At 32.7% G+C, this 23,702-nt stretch overlaps 2 protein-coding genes and 1 long non-coding RNA gene across 3 annotated transcripts in view; 1 reads left to right on the top strand and 2 right to left on the bottom strand.

Moving 5' to 3' along the window:
* Positions 1-3,068: 3,068 nt before the first annotated feature.
* LOC141458136 (protein Wnt-8a-like) lies at positions 3,069-14,649 on the bottom strand. Its single transcript, XM_074135727.1, has 7 exons — positions 14,636-14,649; positions 14,353-14,433; positions 11,713-11,776; positions 8,558-8,673; positions 7,234-7,552; positions 5,984-6,230; positions 3,069-3,578 (listed from the first exon to the last, which is right to left on the bottom strand). Exons 1-7 carry the CDS (start codon positions 14,647-14,649, stop codon positions 3,340-3,342), a joined length of 1,080 nt encoding a protein of 359 aa, XP_073991828.1. The 3' UTR covers positions 3,069-3,339.
* Positions 14,650-18,374: 3,725 nt separating this feature from the next.
* Positions 18,375-23,702, bottom strand: part of LOC141458380 (acyl-CoA Delta-9 desaturase-like) — a 98,723-nt gene continuing 93,395 nt past the window's right edge. The window contains exons 2-5 of the mRNA XM_074136278.1: positions 23,250-23,478; positions 21,630-21,966; positions 20,956-21,141; positions 18,375-19,539 (exon numbers count right to left, since the gene is read on the bottom strand). Of these exons, the coding sequence (XP_073992379.1) occupies positions 19,170-19,539; positions 20,956-21,141; positions 21,630-21,966; positions 23,250-23,478 (1,122 nt within the window). The 3' untranslated portion in view covers positions 18,375-19,169. The remainder of the gene's footprint in view (positions 19,540-20,955; positions 21,142-21,629; positions 21,967-23,249; positions 23,479-23,702) is intronic.
* LOC141458386 (uncharacterized) overlaps positions 21,877-23,702 on the top strand; it is a 94,334-nt gene continuing 92,508 nt past the window's right edge. The window contains exon 1 of the long non-coding RNA XR_012460910.1: positions 21,877-21,998. This is a non-coding gene — a long non-coding RNA (uncharacterized lncRNA). The remainder of the gene's footprint in view (positions 21,999-23,702) is intronic.

The raw sequence follows: 23,702 nt of genomic DNA, 5'->3' as shown, positions 1-23,702 counted from the left end.
GTAGACTGAGGCGCCGATGGCCTGGTCGAACGATAAAATGGTCATCCTTCGAATTCAATCCATTCGGTATTTCAGTTTAACCGACTTATGATGGTCATCGTTGGTCGCCTTCATTCTGCCCTTCCAGTGATTTTATTTTATTTATTTATTATTTTATTTCGTTTTTACTTTATATATTATTTTATTTTAGTTTTCTATTTCACATTTATGATGTACTATACTGTAGCCATCGTATTTGCTTGTTGCGTTTATGTGTTACGCAGTTGCGAATTTCAGAATAAAGGAAAAAACAAAAAATAAAAAAAAAGGATTGGCGTCTAAGATAGGAGTTGATCTCTGGGACGAAACAGTAATGTATTACTATGTATTACTGTGTATTCGGTTTAACCGGGATTTCAGTTTTCCGGGGTAGGTATAGCCGGAAGTCAGCCCGGTTAATCGAGGTTGTACTGTACTTCATTAAAGGCAGTTTGTAATGATAATGATAGAAGAATGTGTGTTTCCTTCATATATGCAAATGCGAGATAAAACGAAAAATTTTGATTATAAATAAAGTAATTTATTATTATTTTTATATTGTAAACTCCCAGATCTTATTTTTTGTTGTGTAGCCCTGATTTAGATCTAAATATGGTTTGAAAAGTTAGCATAAAGTGCTATTCGTAAAAATAAAGTTTCTTCAAAAATTAATAAATATTAATACTATACTTTAATATTATGACGAGGTAAAAGAACAAAAAATCAATTTTCAATCTAGAAGACGATAATAGCAGTTCAGAGTTGTTGATCAGTCATTTTTAAAAATTGTTTTGGCTAAGGCCATCATGGGAATTGTCCCCAATTTTGACAATTTTTTGTTAATAAAATAGTTTACAAAAAGTACTCGCACAGCCAAGGGATTGATGCGCTGAATACCTAAACAGTTTACAAACCCATCCAAAGTACCATCAATGTTTTAAAAGTGCAAGGAGGAAGTTTCTAAGTGAAAAAAGTTTAAAGATGGATGAGTTTGAAGATACTCTCCCAAGTAAGGCGGCATGATTCTCTTTACATTTTTCAGTAGATCATAAATATGGAGGTTTGTAGGAACAACATTCTATATACAATAAAGTTATCCTTTAACACAAAAAATCTTAATATTAAAAAGCTATTTTAGACTAAACAGACTTATCTTCCACAGGATCGACTGATTAATTTTAAAGATCATCGCCCAGACATTGAAGTGGGACGGGTACCCTGCGGATATTACTTACTTAATCCATGGTTCGACGTTCCTGTCGGGTCCTCGGCTCACTGCCACCATCTTCTCATCGCCGATCCAACGAAGCTCTCTTCCTGTACCCAACTGGCTAGGAAGTCTCTCTTCTAGCATCCTCTTTACAGGAGCATCCACCTTTACGTCATTTTTATGACTGCCTTAAAAATAGCTACAATATTTCTTGAAAATGTTTATTTTCTTTGCACTAGTGTTTGCCTCCATTTATTAGAGTTACTTTTCTAGGGCAATTCAGTATGTTGCACGACTCTGCTAGTTTGACAAAGATGTGATTAAAAAATAGAAAATTTACTTACTACACTCATTATTAGATTGATTTTTCACTAATTTGAATTTATATTATTAAAGGAATCTTAAAAAACTGTTCATTAAAAATTAAAGTCAAGTATACCTACTTTTTTCAGGCGGACTTTACGTCCAACTAACCACCAATTAGGTGTCGGTGGACGGAGGAGACTACAAAAGTTCTTATATTGACCATTAAATAAAATCCAAGGCCTAGATCGGGAATCGAACCCAATAACCAACAATACATCTTAGCTTTGCAGGTCCCGTCCATAATTGCCCGGCTACCGTGGCTCCAACAATTTACGTTATTTTGAATAGAATAGAATATTTATTATAATAAATATATACATAAAATAAATATAGAAGTATAAATGTATAAAACATTTCAACCTTCTTAACTAAATTAAGTAAGAGAAAAGTTAGGTGAGGAGGATTGGAATGCAGGGAAAAAAGGAGAGGAAAAACCTGCAGCTAGTGTAGAGAGTTAGAGTAGGATATGTTTTAGTCTTCTCTGTCTGTATGTTGTAGAAGGATCTGTAGGAGGCTATGTCGCGGCATAATGGATTGGGATGGCAGTCTAGGATGGAAAGGAGTTTTGAGCAGACGATTTTGGATATAGGAGTGTACGTGGATAATGGACGCAGTATCGTGGAGTGAGTCAATTCTAGTACGTCGTGGAGAGTCTGTTGCGAGTCTAAGAAATTTGTTCTTGTGTTGTTCTGTAGTTTCTTGATGTTACCAACTATAAGTCAGGCTCCAGGCGGAGCTGGCATAGAGTAACATCGGCCTAATGATCACTTCGTGAAGGAGGAGTTTGTTGGTCACAGTCATTTTGGAGTCACGTGAGAGTAGAGGAGTCTTTTAGTCCAGTTTGCCTGAGTTTACTTTGTCCTGAACGTGCTCAGTGAAAGTCAGTTTGTTGTCCTAAGTTAGGCCTAAGTACTTCTCGTGGGTAGGACCCACAAATTTAAATTATTCTATCGCATTTCTCCACTTTTTTGTTTTAGAGTTAAGCGAGTTGTGCAGTGAACCGGCTCAATTATCACTCGAAATCTTACATTTAGCAGAAATGTTATTATCAATAATGACATTGACATGTGATATGTGAAATATTTTGTACTCTAGACTTCCAAAAGAAAGCGCCCAGTTATCCTTAAATTGAATGTTTCCTTAGCGCATTTGCAGTTTACTCTACAGAATTATCTGCCGCCCTGCCTGGACGTCGACAATGAAAAGACTCCCGATTGCCAATGTTCTCAGATGTTGACGTTTTTTAATTAACCATAGTTACTTCTGATTGCCAGGAGTTCAAAGAAAAAGTACATTAGTTAAGAAAAAAGTACAGGTATTCTTCTTGTTTATTTAATTAATATTAGGTAACAAGAGGTAAATTTAATTCATACAAATGATTTTAATTACACTAAATTTCATAATTAATTAAAACTAAATTAATTTTGAACAATGATGAAACAAATAAAAAATTATATTATTAAAAAATTTCTTGTTTATCTTACAAATTTCCTTATAATTTAGATATTTATTTGGTATTTAGAACAAATTTCCCTTCAATCTATTATTTCATTTAATATTTACAAGTTTCTATATATTTTATAGATATTCTTCTACAAAATCTCTTAATAAGTTGTGACTTATCTAATCTTGGAATGCTCTCTACAAAATATTCCTATTTATTCTTCTGACCTTAAATTTTGTAATTACTTATCATAATATACATGGTAAGCAGCTTTATATTAACACAATTTTTTTGTTTTGATTTAATAATGTTTAGGAGCATCGTCACAATAATGTTGCATCAATGTTTTTGTACACATATTGCATTTCACTTCACAACACCAATGGAAAGTGCAGTTACAATGCCATGTCACTTTCAATGGTCGTTCTCTGACCTGATGGCCACAAGATCTGCACAGTTCTTTACATGATCGCCGTTCTGATTTACTAGCAGCGGCTTCTCTTCCACGTGAACATATTCGGCCACCAGTACCTTGCCATCCTGCGAGCATCATTGATTAAAATGAAATAAAAAGAAGTTATTTAGAATAATATTTGAGATTAAGCTAGCGAGGATTCGGCCAAAATTAAAAACAGCTACTAAGTTTTTATGCCAACGTTTTGACAAATTTATTGTCTTTCTCAGGGTGTTCCTGCTCAGGTCGATGTTTTCTTATTTGGACCGAATCCTCGCTATTTCAAGCCTAAATATTACTACCTTACATTTACTACAAGATAATACAAATTCAAAAATAATATATTACAATTACGAGGGTCGTTTGAAAAGTCCGTGCAAAGTCAGAGAGATAGTACTACTGGCGCGTATCGAGGTTATGTTTAGTTAGTAGCATCTCTTGGAAGAACACACACCAAGTTTCAGCCAGATCGGTCTATTTCTTTGTGTTTGGCATTCGTTTGAATCGAGGAAGTCGAGTGATTTTCAAAAAATGGACGAAAAAGAATTTCGTATGTTGATTAAACACTACTTTATGAAAGGCAAAACGCCTGAGGAGACTAAAGAGAAGCTTGATAAACATTATGGTGACTCTGCACCTTCGATTAGAACAGTTTATAAGTGGTTTCAAAATTTTCGGAGTGGCCATATGGGCACAAGTGACGCTGAACGTTCTGGACGCCCTGTTGAGGTTACTACTCCAGAAATCATTGATAAAATCCATGATATGGTGATGGATGACAGAAGAGTGAAGGTGCGTGAGATTGCTAGTGCTGTGGGCATCTCGAATGAACGGGTACATAATATTTTGCATCAACATTTGGACATGACAAAGCTATCCGCAAGATGGGTGCCGCGATTGTTCACGCTTGACCAAAAACGAAATCGTGTGAAGTGTTGCAAGGACGGTTTGCAGCTGTTCCAGAAGAATCCGCAGGACTTTAAGCGTCGTTTCGTCACTGTGGATGAAACATGGATACATCACTACACTCCTGAGACCAAAGAACAATCTAAACAATGGGTTACCAAGGGGGAATCTTTGCCAAAAAAGGCGAAGACCGTTCCTTCGGCCGGAAAGATTATGGCGACTGTCTTTTGGGATTCGCAAGGAATAATACTCATCGACTATTTGGAAAAGGGTAAAACTATTACAGGTGCATATTATTCATCGTTATTGGACCATTTGAAAACCGAGCTGCAAGAAAAACGCCCACGATTGGCCCACAAAAAAGTCCTTTTCCATCACGACAACGCACCAGCTCACATCTCAGCAGTTGTGGTCGCAAAATTAATGGAGTTCCAACTCGTTTCACATCCCCCCTATTCTCCAGACTTAGCTCCCTCGGACTACTATTTGTTCCCCAATATGAAGAAATGGCTGGCGGGAAAAAGATTTTATTCAAACGAGGAGGTGATTGCAGAAGCGAATGGCTATTTTTCAGACTTGGACAAATCCTATTATTCAGAAGGGATCAACAAACTAGAGCAGCGTTGGACGAAGTGTATAAGCCTAAAAGGAGACTATGTTGAAAAATAAAAAAGGTTTACCCCAAAAAATTAAGTAGTTTTTATTTTTGCACGGAGTTTTCAAACGACCCTCGTATAAGCCTAAAAGGAGACTATGTTGAAAAATAAAAAAGGTTTACCCTCAAAAATTAAGTAGTTTTTATTTTTGCACGGACTTTTCAAACGAGCCTCGTATATGAAATAAAAGGTCCTTAAAGTAAAAAAAAATCATCAGGATTTCCAGCCTGCACGTGATCAATACAATACCATAAAACTCGTGGTGCAAATCTTTTTCAAACATCCTATTGATGACCAGAAACCATTATGCATATTTAGGTGGGTTTACTATTTGGTATATACGTAAATAGAGGTTCCTAATACGACCACAATGATTTGAGCTAACTCTGGCAATCGTTCAGTATCAGGAAAATTAAGCAAGCAAATAAGATAATAACTTTACAAACGAAAAATTGCTGGAAATCCAAATTTGATATCTGATTTTTGAACAATTGGATCCAGTAATCTGAAAGGTAAAATCAGACCACCGAAAATGCCATTCACCTAATCAATTTCTTAGTTTCTTTTTGAGTGGAAATGGCTCCTTTAAAGTGAACTATTTATAGTGAAAATTGTGTTTGAAAAAAAATTTCATTAACTGTGTGGTTCGTTTTCAAACCAGATCGAGGCCTGCCAACATCTGCGGTGTTTGACGCCCTTAGCATTTCTTCATAGCCTTAAGAACAGAGCTCATTCGAACCATACAAAACTATGTATGCTGCAAAAGGATCCTAAGAAGAGAATAACTTAAAGCAGCTAGTTAAACTGAAAACTGGGATCTCACCATTCCGATCCCACAATACTGGCAATTTTTGCTTGTACCTCTTTTTAAAGAGAGAAAAATAAAAAAAATAAAGAAAAAGGTAAGATTAAGAAAATGGCCAACATACCGAGAGAACTGTTTGGTTTGCAATAATCTGGTGAATTTTCCAAGAACACCATTTGTGATTCAGGTATGTTCAGTTCGGAATTTCTAGCAGCAGTATTCAGCTGTACGCGCTGTGCTCGCATGTAGCGTTGTTTCAGTATAGCACCCACTTCGCTAAAAGGGGCCATCTTATACCAACAAGTCTTTGTGCCACAAGATCCAGACACGCCATGACATTTGCATTCTGGTCGGACATGTTCTCGAACGATCTGTAAGGAACAAAAAAATTGAAAGGCTTCGTATAATATGGCTAAGGCCACAACTACAAATCTATTTCAATGCTATGTACGATAATGTTGTGCACCAGAAAACCAAATTATTAGGTACAACATTGTTTGTATAGTTCATTGTTTTTAGTAACTCATTAATCCTCCTGATAGAAAGAATAATGCCAATTTCATTCATAATTTTGTATTATTTTGCTGAGCTTTCGACTAGGTCAGGGATGGCGAACCTTTTTGAGACGTGGGTCAAATTTTGTTCATTTTTTTTTAGTACTAGATCTTGGGTCACTAATGCCCATTTGCGCAAGAGTTACGTTTAACAATTCTAAACTGAATATTTTCAAAACTAAACATCTTTAAAATTCACTTGTCTTATCGGGTAAAACGGGACGAAACAAGTGGCTATGGAAGTCTCTTTTTACAAACATAACTGAACAAAACCTTACAAGTGTGTTTTATCTGAAGAAAAATCTGAGTAAAATTATACATTTTATTTGATATTTTGTAAACACTTTTGCTTTATTTCAAATACTACAAAAGCATTTGTCGTCATTTGCGTTTTAGAACTGTAATGATCAAACTAAAGGTTATAGATAGCATTTAAATTGCTTTTGTGTCAATGCGTGATTGGAAAAAAAAGTACAGATAGAATATAAATTATCCACACAATTAGAAAATCTAAATCAACCCGCGTAAACAAACAAATGGTTGCCTAGCAATTGTGGGTCAGTAAAAAGCTTGCACGGGTCTGTCTGACCCGCGGGTCATAGGTTCGCCACCACTGGACTAGGTAATCTTCAGGGAACAAATATACAGCGTAGTTATAATAATTGTGTTATAATTCATTTTCAAAATTCATTATAACTCAGTTATTATTATAGCTATAAAAATATCCGAAATCCAGGCATAATAAAAAATTTGTAAGCATTTCTACTCAAATCCATACGCAATTACTCGCCTGAGAAAATGTTATTAACACTCAACCTACCAAACGTCCCAGCCTGTTGTTGTGAAGATGCACTTTTGCCAAAACGTCCGCTTGTCCTTCTTGCAACGATGTTAGAAATGTGAGTGCTACCTGGTCGCCAAAACTCACATCGTCCGAACAGCCACTCCATGTCCACTCACTTTTGGTGTTCTCACTTTTTGCGTACTTATTACCCAATAATATTGGTGCTCCTCTTTTTGCACAGCCACATGTGGTTAGCGTTCCTTTTGTGCATGCTCTTGTTACAGCGTATACTATGGCTGCTGATGTAATTGATGAGACAAAAGCATCTTCACGGGTAACTGGTTCTCCGCCATTTCTGTTTGTAATTATAGTAATTATTAATAAATTAATTCATCAATAAATAATAAGTACATACTCATAGAAATAATGAAAAGTTTTCAGGCCTTGGGTGTTGTAAAGGAATTTTACTTTGACAAGGTGCGAGGAAAATCACATTTTAGACAAAACTCTGACCACAGACTCCAAGCTCCATTGATTTAAGATGTTAATTGAGGGTAAGGCTGCCTCACCACTCAATTAATTTTGTGATGAAAGTTGTTCTTTGCGTTCAAAGTTGAGTACAATTCAACTTTTATTTTAGTTGTCACTATAGAAAACTTTACTGATTTTTGCACAATAAAAGTTGAAAATAAGGTCATATAAAAATATTTGGAAACTTTATCGCAGTTTTCTAACTTAGATTTAAAGAAATATTATATTAAGAAGGGCTTGTCAATAATTTCATTAGATATTCGATTTAACAGATTTTCTTCCTTATTAATTTCTTATTTGCACACTATTCATTTAATTTAAGAACTCATAATGACCTTTCTAATTGAGATTTTACTAAAATATTTTAGCATCAACACTAGAACAACGTCTGTACAAGCTAATATTTTCTCACTGTTCTTTTTTGACAGCTGGATGTCAAATGACAGAATAAAGGGTGTAAGTCAAGTTGTAAAGGGACTAATACATGGGAAAAGCCTGTAGCAAGAAAAGAATAATACCAATTTCAGTCATAATGACTGACTATTATGATGACTAGATGACTGAAGTTGGCATTATTCTATTCTTCCTATTGGATTAATGAATCATTCACCAATAACAATGAACAATATCTCTTATTTCTATGAAAATCATTCTTTTACAAATTTAACTAAATTTTCGGCACGTTTCATCTTCTAAAATCTCCCACAATGGTGTATGAAACATGCTACATTAAAATGAAAATTAGTTTACTCTAAAGAGACTAGTAAAATAGATAATTGAAAATGTTTTCTATAATTAAATCAGAATCGAATTTTACTGCAGAACTTACTTATGAAATAAAGACTGTGGACAATTCCAGCGTTCCCATCTGAATTGTTCTTTGCATTGATTTAAAGCCAATGATGTACCTTTTGCAATAACTTTCACCAAAGATTCACGAAGCTCCTGTAAAATAATAATATTAATATGAAAGATAAACTATGTAATTGTAAATGAATTATCAACCTAATTTTCATTTTCTCTTAAAGAAGAGGGAGTATTGCGATGGCCTCAAAATTTTCGATTTCAAGTTGACACCGGCAATAAAGGTTTTGAGGGCCCTTTAGTCCCAAAAAAGTTGCCTTTCAAAATTGATCTGTATATATATGTTTTAGAAGACAGCATCACTCAAAAATGAAAAATCACCTGTAGCTTTTAAATATAATCAGCCAACTAAAATTAATACTTTACTGAATCCGTTAAGCTCCAACGATTTACTTTAAATTGTGGGTACTTATTGTGCTTTAGAAGTTCTACTACTTTGTTCTGAAATAACGAAAAATTGCAATCAAATTGTATTGTCATTCCAGTATTATACGAGGTGTGGCTATTAAATAATGAGACTGATGCTGCTACAGAAGAACTATGCATGCGCCAAATCCTAACGACCGACAGCTGTGCAGCGTAAAGCCTTCTCTTTCGATTACAGCGTCTCACGTGTTTGCCCGTCGTTTGGTAAGAGGTGTTAGTTTCGTTTTGCCGAAAACATAATACTACACATGTAGTAGAGTAACGAATTGTCGTGAAATCTCACATGAAACTGGGTAAAACCGCTACTAAAACTTATCTTTTATTAAAAGAAGTTTATGGCGATGAATGTTTATCACGTGCGCAAGTTTTTGAGTGGTTCAAGCGTTTCCAAGATGGCCGAGTAGACGTCGGAGATGATGGCCGCCCAGGTCGCCCTTCCGCTTCCAAAACGGATGAAAATATCGATTATAATTAATCAACATTACTACCGTGAGGTGCTTGCTCAACTCCGTGAAAGAGTTAAGTAGAAAACGACCCGATTGGTGGAAGAACAAATCACGGGGTTCTCCATGAAGACAACGCGCCGGCTCACACTGCATTGTCTGTCAAAACGTTTCTAGCCAAGTACAACATCACAGTTTTAGGCCATCCGCCTTATTCGCCTGACCTGGGGTCCCATGTGACTTTTATCTGTTCCCCCAAAGTCAAATCTGCATTAAAAGGAACACGATTTCAGTCCGTTGAAGCTGTGAAAGAAAAAGCGGCACGCGTCATGCAGGAGCTCACAGAAAAAGACTCCCAGCAGTGTTTCAGAACAATGGTAAATTCGCATGGAGCGTTGTAAGGATATGGGAGGGGTGTATATTGAAGGTGATAATAACTAAATATGTATAAATTTAAAATAAAATGTTTTACAGCAATAGTCGCGTTATTTAATAGCCACATCTCGTATATGGACTAATCACATATTAAGTATTAAGGATTAAGAACTAAAATTCTAAATTTTTGAAAAAATTAGCCAACCGGCTAACAACATTTCACTGAAAAGATTGTTCGTTTTTACAAATTTTGACAAAAATTTGTCATTAAAATGAACGTGAATTGAAGTCAACTAATTAGTTGAAACTGAAGATTATAGGTAATTAATTACGTTAACTATGTACGTGTTGTTAGTGTTATCACAAAAATTGTCAAAATTTCCATAAAAAGGTTTAAAACATTCGCTAAACATTTTAAAGCCCTTAAGAAAATACAGTTTATAATGTGGCTTCTACAACCCACATTTTACACTGAAATGGATTTTTGCAGAGAATCATAAAGACTTCCTTCATGAAAGTCAAGTTACCCTTAAAGTGAATTTTCATGTTAAAATATTCGAATAAAAATCCAGCGATTTAGGACGTCTTTATAGGCATTATTTAAAGACATTATGTTAAACGGAAACTCTATCCTGTAAAAAGTTACTTCTAGTTGATCGGCTTCTTTCAAAGAAGGAATTTTGGCAATTTTTAATGACTAAATCAGCGTTTCCCGACCTGGGGTACGCGAAAAATAATCAATAATGGCGGGCATAAAAAAAGTTAAATTGTAAAAAAGTTAAATAATAAAAATATCATAGAAATGTTGAGTCCCATAATTCATAAAAATTATTTTAATTAATAATATTATACAGTAAAGTTGTAAATATGTAACATACAGTAATAAGGTTGGTCTGTCTCAAGATATACGAGAAAATATAATAGCACATTTAACAGGATTAAAATTGTCTTTCATGGAATATTTTCCAAAATGCGAAAACTCAAATGATAATTGGATTTTAAACCCCTTCTATTAAGAAAATTTAGGAAAAGCTACATCATTATCAATAAAAGATAAAGAAAATTTAATAGAATTATCATGTGGCAGAACTTAAATGATAATTGTGTAAATATCTGCCTAAAGAGACTGGTTGTAATGAGTAAGCTCTATTAAATTCAAGCAATATTATATTTGATTGGTACTTACAGGTAGTTGAATGCTTAAAAGAAATTAATTTAGAAGATTTGGGCACAAATATAATAATCCTAAAGAAGAACTTTGTAAATTAATTAATAATTTTGAAGAGAAAAATATGTACGCAATTTATAATTTTTTTAAAGTATTAAAACTAAGATCTTACACTTTACAAAGTTTATAAAGTGAACATGAACTTGGAACTCCTTTGCAACCGATACATTGTATCTCTATACAAATAAAGATAATAAAGCAACACACTCGGAATAACAAGTTCACGAAATACAATCTTTTTTACCTAGTGGTACAATTTAGCATGCATGATGTACTACCAAGTGGTACACGAGCCAAAAAAGGTTGGGAAACGCTGGACTAAATAGTAAAAGAGAGTGAAAATCTTTTTTATTAAGAAAGCCTGCAGCCACCAGAAATGCTAAGCAACCCAAAATTATTTCTTAAACGGAATTATGAAAAAATGTACAAGGAATTTTAGTTCACTATAACGTTTTACATATCTTAATTACGTAGATTATCCGTTGGATTAGAGAGATTGCAAAAACGGACTGTTAAAGAGAAGGAATAGAAAATCAATGAATCTTTTTTTCCTACTTCATTTTAATTTGGTTCTAGAGTTAGGTATTATTAAAGCAATTTGTATATCTTTACCGGGAGAGAGACAATATAAAGAATGAAAGTACTTACATAATCTCCATCAGATCCTTGCAGGATACTTGTGGCATGGGCTATTGTGTTAGCTCTGGAGCCCCTGGAAAATAATAATAAAGAAAGAGTTAAGAAGAATAAGATTCGCTATATATTGTTTTTGCTTTGAAGGTACTCTTGAATTTAATATTGCCAAGATAAAATATCTCAAACATCTTCATTACAGAATAAAGCTAACCAGCTTTCCCCCCCCCCACACCGGTTATTGCTTGTCAACTTATGACGTAATTGGCGCTTGGAGCTTTTTCCAATGCACTACTAGCCTCCGGATAGTGTTCTCTCGTTCTCAAACAACATTTTCCATCACTGGATAGTAAGCTGTTTCCATGTTTTTTAAATTGCAAATATTTCAGCATCAGATTCTACATTGAAAATTTAGTAGTAACCCAGATCTACCCAAATTTAATTGATTTGCAAGCAAGTATTATCTTTTTGAAACTACAAATTATTCTCTAGAAAGATGTGCTAATAATTATGGGTAATTTCATGAGGTAATTTCCAGGAAAGTACTGATTATTTCTTACATTTGACAAGTTTGAGGTCTCTATTTTGTTTTTTTTATTTCAGTACAAACTGAAGGTTTCAAGAAAAATTAATTGAGTAAACAACGGAAGTAATCGTATAAACAACTAGTTAAAGCCAAGAACCTCCTAAATTCCGCCCTCTGAGTAGAGTCCTCGCGTCACGTACAACACTGACCACCACCATAGCCAAAAAAATGCTCTAGACAATTAATATTGGGGCACAGGAATAAAAACCAACTTTTGAAGACAGCGCAAGCTCCCTTTAAAATTCTATTAAGAGAAATTTTTGACCGGACAAAGGACTCGTATTTAAGACTACAAAACAAATGCAAACTTAACCTTAAACATTTCTTACGATTGCAAATTGATTACTTCATTTTCACGATTACTAGAATTAAAAGTAAACGTTACTTTGACACAGATATATTTGAACCTTAATGAGAGGAAAATAAAAAAATTGAATGATCATGCTTAGCACAAATTAAAAACAAATCCTAAGTACTGAGATAGGATTCAAGATAACTTTTTTGAAGTAGAAGACGAAACAATACTACAAATAAGAGATTTAACTAAAAACTTACATAGCAAGCCAAACTAGATAACTCAGAAGAAATACTTTCGTGAAACCGATGTCCTTCATCTTGTACACTTAAATGTTCACTTAGGAAAACCAATAAAATTTTCTGGCAGAATTTTCCCTCATCTATATATATTGGAAATATCATAAAGGAAGTCATGAGGGGGTTGATTCTGAACCAATGAAAAGTCTCAATTTGCTGATTTCCAAATCCACCACCCAAAAATAAAATTAGAGAAACATTTTAAATAAGTATTATTATTTAGGATATCAAGACAAAACTTCAAGCGAAGCGATTTCTAAAGGCGGTTTCACAATGACTTCTTTAGTGGTTGGCTATAGTTTTGTCTAAAATCTGTACCTGGTCCATTGTAAATTACCATTAAAAGATATAAGAACATTCTAAAGAATGATTACCTCTAATACATGATAAGCCATAGCGGCGAGAGAAAGAATGGCCATTACCCCTTCCAAAGACATCTAAAGAAACGTCGGGAGAGCGACAAGTGAACATACCCAATGGGCCATGAATGTATTGTTTGGCTAAGAGAGAGGAGTGAGAGTAATTGTGCGACAAAATGGCTGGTTAATATTCACTAAAAATTAAGTTAAAAATAAATATAATATTAATTGATATTAATAAGTAATTAAAACTTAGCGATTGTGTCAAATTAGCGATTTCCATGAATTTTTAGGAACCATAACTCCAAAAAATCATGTTGGCCTTCAACTTTATTTTGGGTAGATTTTTTTTTCATGGAATTTCGATTAAGGGTATTTTTATAGCAAAGATGGTTGTTAGTTTTTTCTTTAAAAATCAGTGGTTTTTATAGTGTGATCCACAAATTTGCGTTGTTCGGTTTTGTGAAAAAAGTGGTAATCAAAATATAGAGATTGATCCATTTAAAACGCACCAATCGCAAATAACTTTTTAGGAAAGCGGAATTTCGAAAAAAACCCAAGAAGTAAACTATATGTTTTTTTTCGGTCTAGTTTTCAAATTTTCCAACCCTAATGCTGTGTCTTTATTTTTGGCGGAGTTACGGCCAAAAACCCGATTGGGATTTCATAAGGACCACTGGTTTTGACAATGACTGTGAAAACTACATAAAATATTGTCTCAAATAATCTTTTTTTGCAGTCAGAGGACCTCCCAAAACGTGTATTTCTGGTGGAAAATTAATATTGAAAACCGTTCACGAGTTGATAAAATAGTAACTTTGATCTTAAATATCTCGACAAATGTTAGGGATATCGAAACGGGGTCAACGTCATTTTTCACAATTTTTTTATGTAGTTTTCACAGTCATTGTCAAAACTAGTGGTCCTTATGAAAAACCCAATCGGGTTTTTGACCGTAACTCCGCCAAAAATAAAGATACAGTATTGGGGTTTGAAAATTTTAAAACTAGACCAAAAAAACATATAACTTACTTTATGGGTTTTTTTCGAAATTCCGCTTTCCTAAAAAGTTATTAGCGACTGGTGCGTTTTAAATGGATCACCCTGTATATTCACCTCACGAAAATACCGGATTCAAATCCAGCTGCTTGCCTCTTAGATTTTCTTGTTCCTAGAAGCTTCTTATAGTTCACTGTCCTGGGTTATCTGTATAAAGCAATAAAATATCATTAATAGATAATATTTAGTAAAATTATGTTATTCAGAGATGTTAATAGAAAAAACTTGAGAACGGTTGAGTGAGAATATCAAGTCATTTATATAGCTGGTTTCATATTTATGATCAAGGGTAACATTTGAATAAATATCGCTTTCAAGCAAGACTGCATATTACAACTACCTCACTTGAACCATGTTTTATGAAAATAATAGAAGAGAATAAGTTTCTTATCATTTCTATGCAAAATTACATAAGGTGCTGTTTGTCTACAAATAGAAAAATGCATTAATATCGCATTCTTCAGATAGTGTGTTGATTAAACACTACTTTATGAAAGGCAAAACGCCTCAGGAGACTAAAGAGAAGCTTGATAAACATTATGGTGACTCTGCACCTTCGATTAGAACAGTTTATAAGTGGTTTCAAAATTTTCGGAGTGGCCATATGGGCACAAGTGACGCTGAACGTTCTGGACGCCCTGTTGAGGTTACTACTCATTGATAAAATCCATGATATGGTGATGGATGACAGAAGAGTGAAGGTGCGTGAGATTGCTAGAGCTGTGGGCATCTCGAATGAACGGGTACATAATATTTTGCATCAACATTTGGACATGACAAAGCTATCCGCAAGATGGGTGCTGCGATTGCTCACGCTTGACCAAAAACGAAATCGTGTGAAGTGTTGCAAGGACGGTTTGCAGCTGTTCCAGAAGAATCCGCAGGACTTTAAGCGTCGTTTCGTCACTGTGGATGAAACATGGATACATCACTACACTCCTGAGACCAAAGAACAATCTAAACAATGTGTTACCAAGGGGGAATCTGCGCCAAAAAAGGCGAAGACCGTTCCTTCGGCCGGAAAGATTATGGCGACTGTCTTTTGGGATTCGCAAGGAATAATCCTCATCGACTATCTGGAAAAGGGTAAAACTATTACAGGTGCATATTATTCATCGTTATTGGACCGTTTGAAAACCGAGCTGCAAGAAAAACGCCCACGATTGGCCCACAAAAAAGTCCTTTTCCATCACGACAACGCACCAGCTCACACCTCAGCAGTTGTGGTCGCAAAATTAATGGAAATAGGGTTCTAACTCGTTTCACATCCCCCCTATTCTCCAGACTTGGCTCCCTCGGACTACTATTTGTTCCCCAATATGAAGAAATGGCTGGCGGGAAAAAGATTTTATTCAAACGAGGAGGTGATTGCAGAAACGAAAAGCTATTTTTCAGACTTGGACAAATCCTATTATTCGGAAGGGATCAACAAAACTAGAGCAGCGTTGGACGAAGTGTATAAGCCTAAAAGGAGACTATGTTGAAGAATAAAAAAGGTTTCCCCCAAAAAATTAAGTAGTTTTTATTTTTGCACGGACTTTTCAAACGACCCTCGTAAAAGTGATTATTAATAACCCATTAACAAAAGGTTATTCAAGTTAGTATTCAATAAAACAGTAGATATTGTTGTAGTAACTGAAAATATAAAAACATTTATTCTAACGAAAACTTTGTATGAAGAAAATATGTGGTTGCCCTATTTCTGAATGTCACGCAACGCTCGTTCTATGTACGTATGTAATTTTCTAAAAGCAATGTTTTATTTTCTATATTCAGTAACGACAAATTTCTGGTGGCTTAAACTTGGCGTTTAATTTAGATTCACCTGATGATCGGATGGGTAGAACTCTATACGGCCACTTCGCTGGATTTATTTATTTTTCGTTTTATTTTGTTTGTTAATTTTATTTCATGATTTAAAAATAATATTTTTTAAACCAAATGATAATTTTATGGGAAATAAACACTAATAAAACACATTATCTAGGTAAAATATATTTTAAGGAGTTCTAGATCTGTGAGATTAGGGTTAATTCTAAAAAGGTTTACATTAGAAACTTTCATAAAGCTTGGTAGAACATTACCAATAAAGCTGTAAGCCTTAAAGATTGTTCAAGTTGGTTTTCACAGCAAATACTTCAATTATATCAAAATTCATTTAATGTAATAACATGAATATAATTCTGAGTTGGATTACCACATATTTTTTACGCCAAACCGGGACAGCCAGGTAAAAATAATTAAATAACTTAATTTGTTTGATTTTTTCATTGTTATACTTTATTAAGTTATACTTTTATAGATTATAAATATTATTGAGTATCACAAAAGTAAACGTATATCGTAAAATCATCCCAAAAAATGTTGGTATTATACAGGGTGAACCAGTAACTAATGTCCATAGGCCTACTGTGTGTAGTACATCTAAAGTGGAGTTCAATGACATATTTTCCACTGTTCTTGAGTAACGTCACTTAATTTTTTTAAAAAAAACATTACTTTTTTGCGGTACAAATGTTATTACTCAGAAAGTTTTAGTCCGAGTTCGATTCTGATGACACGGTAAGAAATTTCCTAAAAATTGACACCATTTCGAAGCATAACTTATTTCTCCAAACAGCCTCAATCTTCCTCCGAATACTGGAAAAATAAAAGTAATCGAAATTTTTAAGAAAACTCATTAGGCCCTTACGTGATCATTATCACTTTTTATAAAAGTTCCCTTGCCTAATGGGCTTTCTAACGATATATCATTTTCCAGGATTCCTTTTATCTTAGTACGAGATATCACTTTTGTTTTACAAGAAAACGTGTTTACGAGCACAAAACAGTGTTAGTTTATCAAATTGTTTAATTCATTGAAAACTCTTTTAGGTGGACCAGTAGTCAATATTATTTCTCTTAAAGTAAGGAAGTCAAAGGTTACAAATTGCACTTTAAAAATTTACTTCTGATCTCTCTGAAATATTTGAGAAAATGTTAGGAAATATTTTGAACAAGTACTATTTTTATAGTGGCAGATCACCAGTTCGAATCCCGTGTGTAGCTTTTTATTTCTTACAAAAAATATCAATTGTAAAGTATGTCCTTTCACCCCCACATCCACGTCACCTGATTGGTAATAACACGTATAAGCCCTGCTAGAAAAAATAGATAAACGGTAAACAGGTTTCAAAATCCTTTAATACGGTTGGATCCTTCATCGTCAAAACAGAATTTGAGCCCTCTTTTTTTATTGGCTGCTATTAAATAGAGCAACTAAAATGTTTTTTATATTATTTTCATAATCTCAAATAAGGGAAACTACAAAGCAATTTCCAATGTTGTTTGGCAAGTGTCGTTTTTGAGAAGCAACAGGACAAAAATCTCCAGTATTTTTACTTTAAAATGTAAAAAAAAAAAAAGCTGAGGAAATCGCTGAATAAACGAGAAAACAAAGCTTATGAACTTTAAGAAGACAATATATTTTTCTTAAGCATACTCTTCAATAAGAATAATTAAAATTGAAGCCTTAAAATAAAAAGTTTAGTTTCTATTATTTCCTGTAGGTAGCAGCAGTTTCTACGTACTTTAACTTGTTAGTTTAACAGCAAGCCTCTAGATAGCAGCACTTACTAGAAAGTAACTGCTTGTGGCATACATTTTGTTTTGATGCTAATTTAATTGTTTTAAAGAATCAGAGACAAACTTATGGATCAAATCTTTTTTTATTTTTTATTTTTGGCATCATCACTAGTTGTTGTTCCCAAACTATCATCATCATCTAATTCGTGGACAGGCTGACACTGTTTGAGTTCAACACAATTAATCTAATAACTTTTGCTTGGAAATTCCTCAAGGTAGTCTTTGTTTGAAAGCAAAGAAATTATCGCAAGCAAGAGAAAACTGATGTAGCAAAATTGATCATCAAAACACTGTTTAGTTTACAAAATTTAAGCAGAGAGCTAAAAAAAATGGTCATACTTTTCATTTTAGCTAAAAAAAAAAATAGGTTCATTTATGTAATCTATGCTTTTAGATTTGAAAATAACAAGTCTCCTAAAAACTGGGTATGATGATGAATTAAAAAAATAAAAAGATTATACTATATAAATCATTTATTTTTACTATATTACAATAATGGCTGAAAGAAAAATAATAGGATTAGACAGCCATCATATTCATTTAAATATCAAAGTGATATTTAAAAGCTCCAATTCTATTAACATTACACTTTTATATACAACAAACTTCATTTTAGTTATTTATTATGTGCTTAATTTACATAATTAATACTATTTTTCAGTAATCTAACAGATAATAATGCAATAAATAAATTAAGCTCTCTCGCATTTCTAACCACTTACTTCTGTAAGTGGAAATTGTTTCACTTGCATTTACATACTTTTTAAGTAACAGCTATGAAAAGCGTTAATAAGAATTTTTTTTTGAACTACGAAACATTTTTTTTTTTATTACATTTCATTTTTTAATAAAGAAATAAAATCTCACTGATAATCAAAATATTGTTAACTATATGCACTTTTACAAAATAATGGTGATCTAAATTACTTCATTGTAACCATTTTTATGAATCATTCTTGGGCATAAATCTAAAGTGAGATATTCTTTAATTTTCGGAACAGCTATTTTCCCTCCAACAAAACAATGTTTTTGAAAGGGAATCATATTTAGTTTAATTTCTACGAGTTACAAACATTGCTCGTATTAGTGAGTTTTTGATCTTCTTTTGTTTTAGAAAAATCACTACAGCACAATTAATTTTGATTTTAAATTTTTAATCTGATTTTAGTGGTTGAAAATTATTTTAAAGCAAACAAAAAATTAAAAAAAAAAAAATCAGAAGTAAAATAAACATCTAAAAACCTATGGAATTAGTTTTCCTTTTTATGTGTAATTTCAGCCATTTGTTTTTCCTCCGTTGTCATATCTTGATCATCCCAGCCCCAGAGTTCGCCCTCATGACTATGTGGAGGCTTTTCCTTCTTTTTATTACCAGCCGAATGATGGCTACCATCGCCACTTCTGTTCGCTCTTTTCTCTACCATATGCAGTGGAACTGTTTTTAAATCATATGCCCAACCTATACGAGCGAAGAAATCTATGAAAGCTGTTGTATAATTAAATTTGTATCCAGAAAATTCTGAAGTTTTGTAATCCCAAGGGAAAGCATGGTGGTAATTATGCCATCCTTCGCCAAATGCTACAATGGCTACTGATAAGTTTTCAGTTGGGCTTATGTTTCTGCAAAAAAAAAAAGATATAAAAAATATTTGTAACAAGTATAAAATTTAATTAAAAAAATATTTTTAAGAAAAAATTCAATAATTCCTATTACTATGAAAGTTTTAAATCTGAAGACATATTTTATCAACAGCTGTTAGGCCAGTTGTAGCTTTGATTTGTTTTGATGATAACAGTTCACTCTTCGCTGGTATCTTTACAGTTTCAAAAGTGTAAGAACATTCAAGTATTAAATTATTCTTTTTATTATTAATAAATTTACTATTATTATTTAAAATACTTACAAACAGACCAGTAGTTATTGTAATAATTGCAACGAGTATTGCTCCACAAGGTTAGGCATAAATAGGGCCAAATAATGACAAATTAACTAAATTAACTCCACACTAGAGTGATTCTAATATCATTTAAGTTATTTGATTATAATGGTAACTATTAATGAAAATATTCTATATGAAAATTTTAAGCGTTGAAGTACTTGAAGCTGAATTTTACTGTTTAAGTAATGCGAATTGTTCAGTTTGTTTAACATGGGTGCCTTAGGTAAGCTATTCTGGAAAGGACCTCAATATTTAATAAAGTCCTCCTCAGCATCTTGTAATTATTTATTGTTGTGATACTTCTAAATTATTAATTTCCCATTAATTAATACTTTAATTTTATTTCTAGCAATTTTAATCTTTAATTTAATTATTAATTAATAATTGAATAGTGGAGTCAAGTCCATGGTTTTGGGTATTTGTAAGAGATTAAAAGTTTTTTATTTAATAAACCCTGGGATTCTATTTGTTAGCAGTTTCAATGTTTATTATTATTTAAAGATTTTGCATCGTTTAATAATTTCATAATGGATTATTTGAATTCCAGTGTTTAAAATTATAGCTCTGGTTCAGCTGAGTAATTTATTTTTTTAATGTCACCTTTTACACCTAATTTTTTAAGAAAAGTTTCTACTTTTACTTTTGAATTCTTATTTCTACGTTTTGGAAGATTAGTTGAATAACAACTAGAGGTTTATTTCTCGGTTCTAAAGTGCATATGCCCCAAAATAATCCAAATTAATTGTATCAGTTAATTTTCTTAGTTTTTATTAAGGGAATGAAAACAAAATTGTTTTTGTTTTCAAATGTTTAAAAATAGAATTTACACTGGCCAGCATGTAGTCACTTTAATGACTAAATTTTTTCAAGTCTACCTTTGTTTCAAATTTTTTATTCGTTTTTGCAGTCAAATCGACTATCAAGATGGTTAGCAAATATGCACCATGATATTTGACTAATTTTACTAAAATAAAACAACGTTCACTTTTCTTTAAATATGTTTTCGATTTTTAGTTAGAATTTTTTCAATTTATCTCTGATGTACCTAATTAATAAACATATTTAATGCATGTTTATATAGGAATAACTAACTTACTTATCATAAGGTTTTGTTCCCCAGATGTGTGCTGCACTGTTAACCAACCAAGTTCCATTCAATGATAAGGTATATCTGAGGACTCCAGCAATATACCAGGAACTTGACCAACTTTCGTTCCACAGATAAACTGGTACCACAGTAGGTATTAAAAAACATAGTATTGGCATTATAATAGTATAATATCTGTAATAGAAAAAGAATCATAATGAAATTTTTATTGCGATTATTGGAATAACAAAATGCAATTTTAAATATAAAAAAAAAAAAGGGTCTTGTTCTTAACTGTTTGGATAACTTGACTTTTAATTCTAACTACTTCTTGCATCAACAACTTGTGGTAATTTTTTGAAATAGTGATTTTTTTTTTTTAATTCAGTTGTAAGGAAAGAAAATTCAGGTGCTTCTGATTTTTTGATTGTTTTTTGTATTTTGGGCAGTTTTGAAATTTATCAAAAAATCATTTAGGCAAGTAATGACTGTCGCCTAACAGGTTTCCACTAAATTTATGTTTAAATAACCATCTATTCTCCGTTCTGGGATTCTGAGTTCGATTTCTCTTACATTAATTTCTGGAATACTTTCAACAATTTTTTCGCTGAAACAATGGTTAAGGGGAAATAAAAATTAACGAGAATAATTATTTTGTGCAAAATAAATTTTGTGCTACTTACTTTCTTTGAAACGAAACCACCCAATCTTTATCAATGTCGCTCATATCAACTACTTTTCCTTTAGCTTTAACGTCAGCATGTTTCTTTACCATTAGCCAGCCCATATGTGAGAAAAAGAAACCTCTTTTGGAATTATGTGGATCTGCATCAGTGTCAGTAAATTTATGATGTACTCTGTGATCTCTAACCCATTCGTATATATGATTTTGAAATGCAATCGATTGGAATGCAGCTAACAGTAGTCTTAATTGCCATTTTGCTTTGTAGGATTTGTGAGCCCATAGTCGATGTGCTCCAGCGGTAATACCCATTGCTCCTAATGAAGCGTAAAAAAATGCTGAAAGAAACAAAACAAAATTTTAAAAAGCTGTAAGTTACATTTTTTAAGATACTAGACTAGACCATAAAATAATAATTGTGCCGTTTACTTTGAAAGTGGGGCAAGTCCATTTTTTGTTATTTCTATTTAAGGTTTTGCGGTTCCATAAATTTAAAAATATTGGTAAATATTAATAGACATATTTTTTGTATTTTGTGGTGTTAGATAATGTAAGTTTATAATCCAAATGTGTTTATAGTGCTGGCTAAGAAAAATTAAGGTTTTATTATAACTAAATGGACTTGCCTCACTTTCAAAGTTAATGAATTATTGTAATCGTTGATTTAAATGGATAATATTTCAGTATGATCAGTCTTTTTTTAACAATAAAAACAAAATACTAATCAATAGTTCAACTATTCTTATTTTTTTTGAATCATTTTGGTCCGAAATGCCGTCGTATTCAGATTCTGATTCCAAGATTCTTCTTTTATTATCGATTGTCATGGGTCTTATTTCTACAAACATTGAAAAATATAAATGGCGATATTACCCAGAAAAGTATTTCTATTTCATTTTTGTTACCTACCAAATTCACTTTCAGATGCATCAGAGTTATAATTACCGTTGTAATCGGTTTCAGCCATTTTTTCTTTTTATAAAATAAACCACAATCCGTTATTAATTTTCAAATAATGAAACTTTTTTCGTAAACCGAGCACAAAACAACACAACTCACTTGATAGCCGATAATATAAGTCGAATGTTATACAATTTACAGTTTTTCAGAGACAATAGTGCTAAAATTTCCCGATGTTGGTGTTATTATCGAAACACAAAATTAAGATGTACTTATTATTATTAAATAATATAATATTGTACAATCACCATATCAAAGAAAGATAGATAAAAACACCCTACATTATTCAGACATGATGTTAAACCATCACATTTGCTTCTCCATACAGCAACCAGAGTTAAATTTTGCTGTACGGTTAAATAATTTCAACCTAAGATGGACTTGCACCATTTTCAAATTAAACATATTTACAATATTGTTAAGAGCTAAAACTTCCCTCTCCCAAATATTAGGATTCTGAATTTTTTTGACTCTAAATTGTTTACAGATAAAAAGATCATACTAAGTTTTGTTTATAATTACCATTAACTTCATTTTTTCAAAAATGGACTTGCCCCACTTTCAAAATAAACGGCTCAATTGTCAAGTAGCAATAAAAATACTTGACAGTTAATACTTATCTGTGAAGTTTATGCTTTAATGGATTTTATGTTGTACTTACCCCATAAAAAAGTATGAACTTTTCCTACTATAAATGCTAAATATAATCCATATAATGCTCCAACGTGTAAATATATAAATCCAAGGACATTTCTCCAAACTATGTGCCATTCGTATTGTGCACCTAGTAACTTTTTTGAAGCTTGAAGTGGTTGTGATTTTGGTGTACTAATTACTTCTGCTTCGGCCAGAAATAAACCTGTCGCTGTACCAGATAGGTTGGGCGACATCTGCAACAATGGAATTACCATTAAAATTAGTTTGAGCATTAGATATTGATGTTCCTCTTTTAGTTACAATTTTATTTCTTCTTTAGGAAAGCACCATACAAAGAGGTATGGAGGTTCATGGTGACAATGGTGACAACAAGAAATGTAATAAATGAAATAATTGTTCAAATTTTCATAAAGTTATCTTTTATATATACAGCAAAAAAAAAACCTCTGCGAGATCG

The sequence above is a fragment of the Rhodnius prolixus genome, unplaced genomic scaffold, assembly GCF_049639745.1.
Source record: "Rhodnius prolixus isolate KJV_2025 unplaced genomic scaffold, Rpr scaffold_5, whole genome shotgun sequence".
In the NCBI taxonomy this organism is placed as follows: domain Eukaryota; kingdom Metazoa; phylum Arthropoda; class Insecta; order Hemiptera; family Reduviidae; genus Rhodnius; species Rhodnius prolixus.
The sequence above is the reverse complement of the archived record's forward strand: the minus strand, read 5'-3'. Positions and strand labels throughout refer to the sequence as shown.

Excerpts from the sequence above, each read along its gene's own strand:
- LOC141458136 (XM_074135727.1), bottom strand. Across the intron at positions 8,674-11,712 it reads AAGGATCTGATGGAGATTAT|GAGCTTCGTGAATCTTTGGT; the intron begins GTAAGTACTTTC and ends ATTATTTTACAG. Across the intron at positions 7,553-8,557 it reads CCACAGTCTTTATTTCATAA|AAATGGCGGAGAACCAGTTA; the intron begins GTAAGTTCTGCA and ends AATTACAAACAG.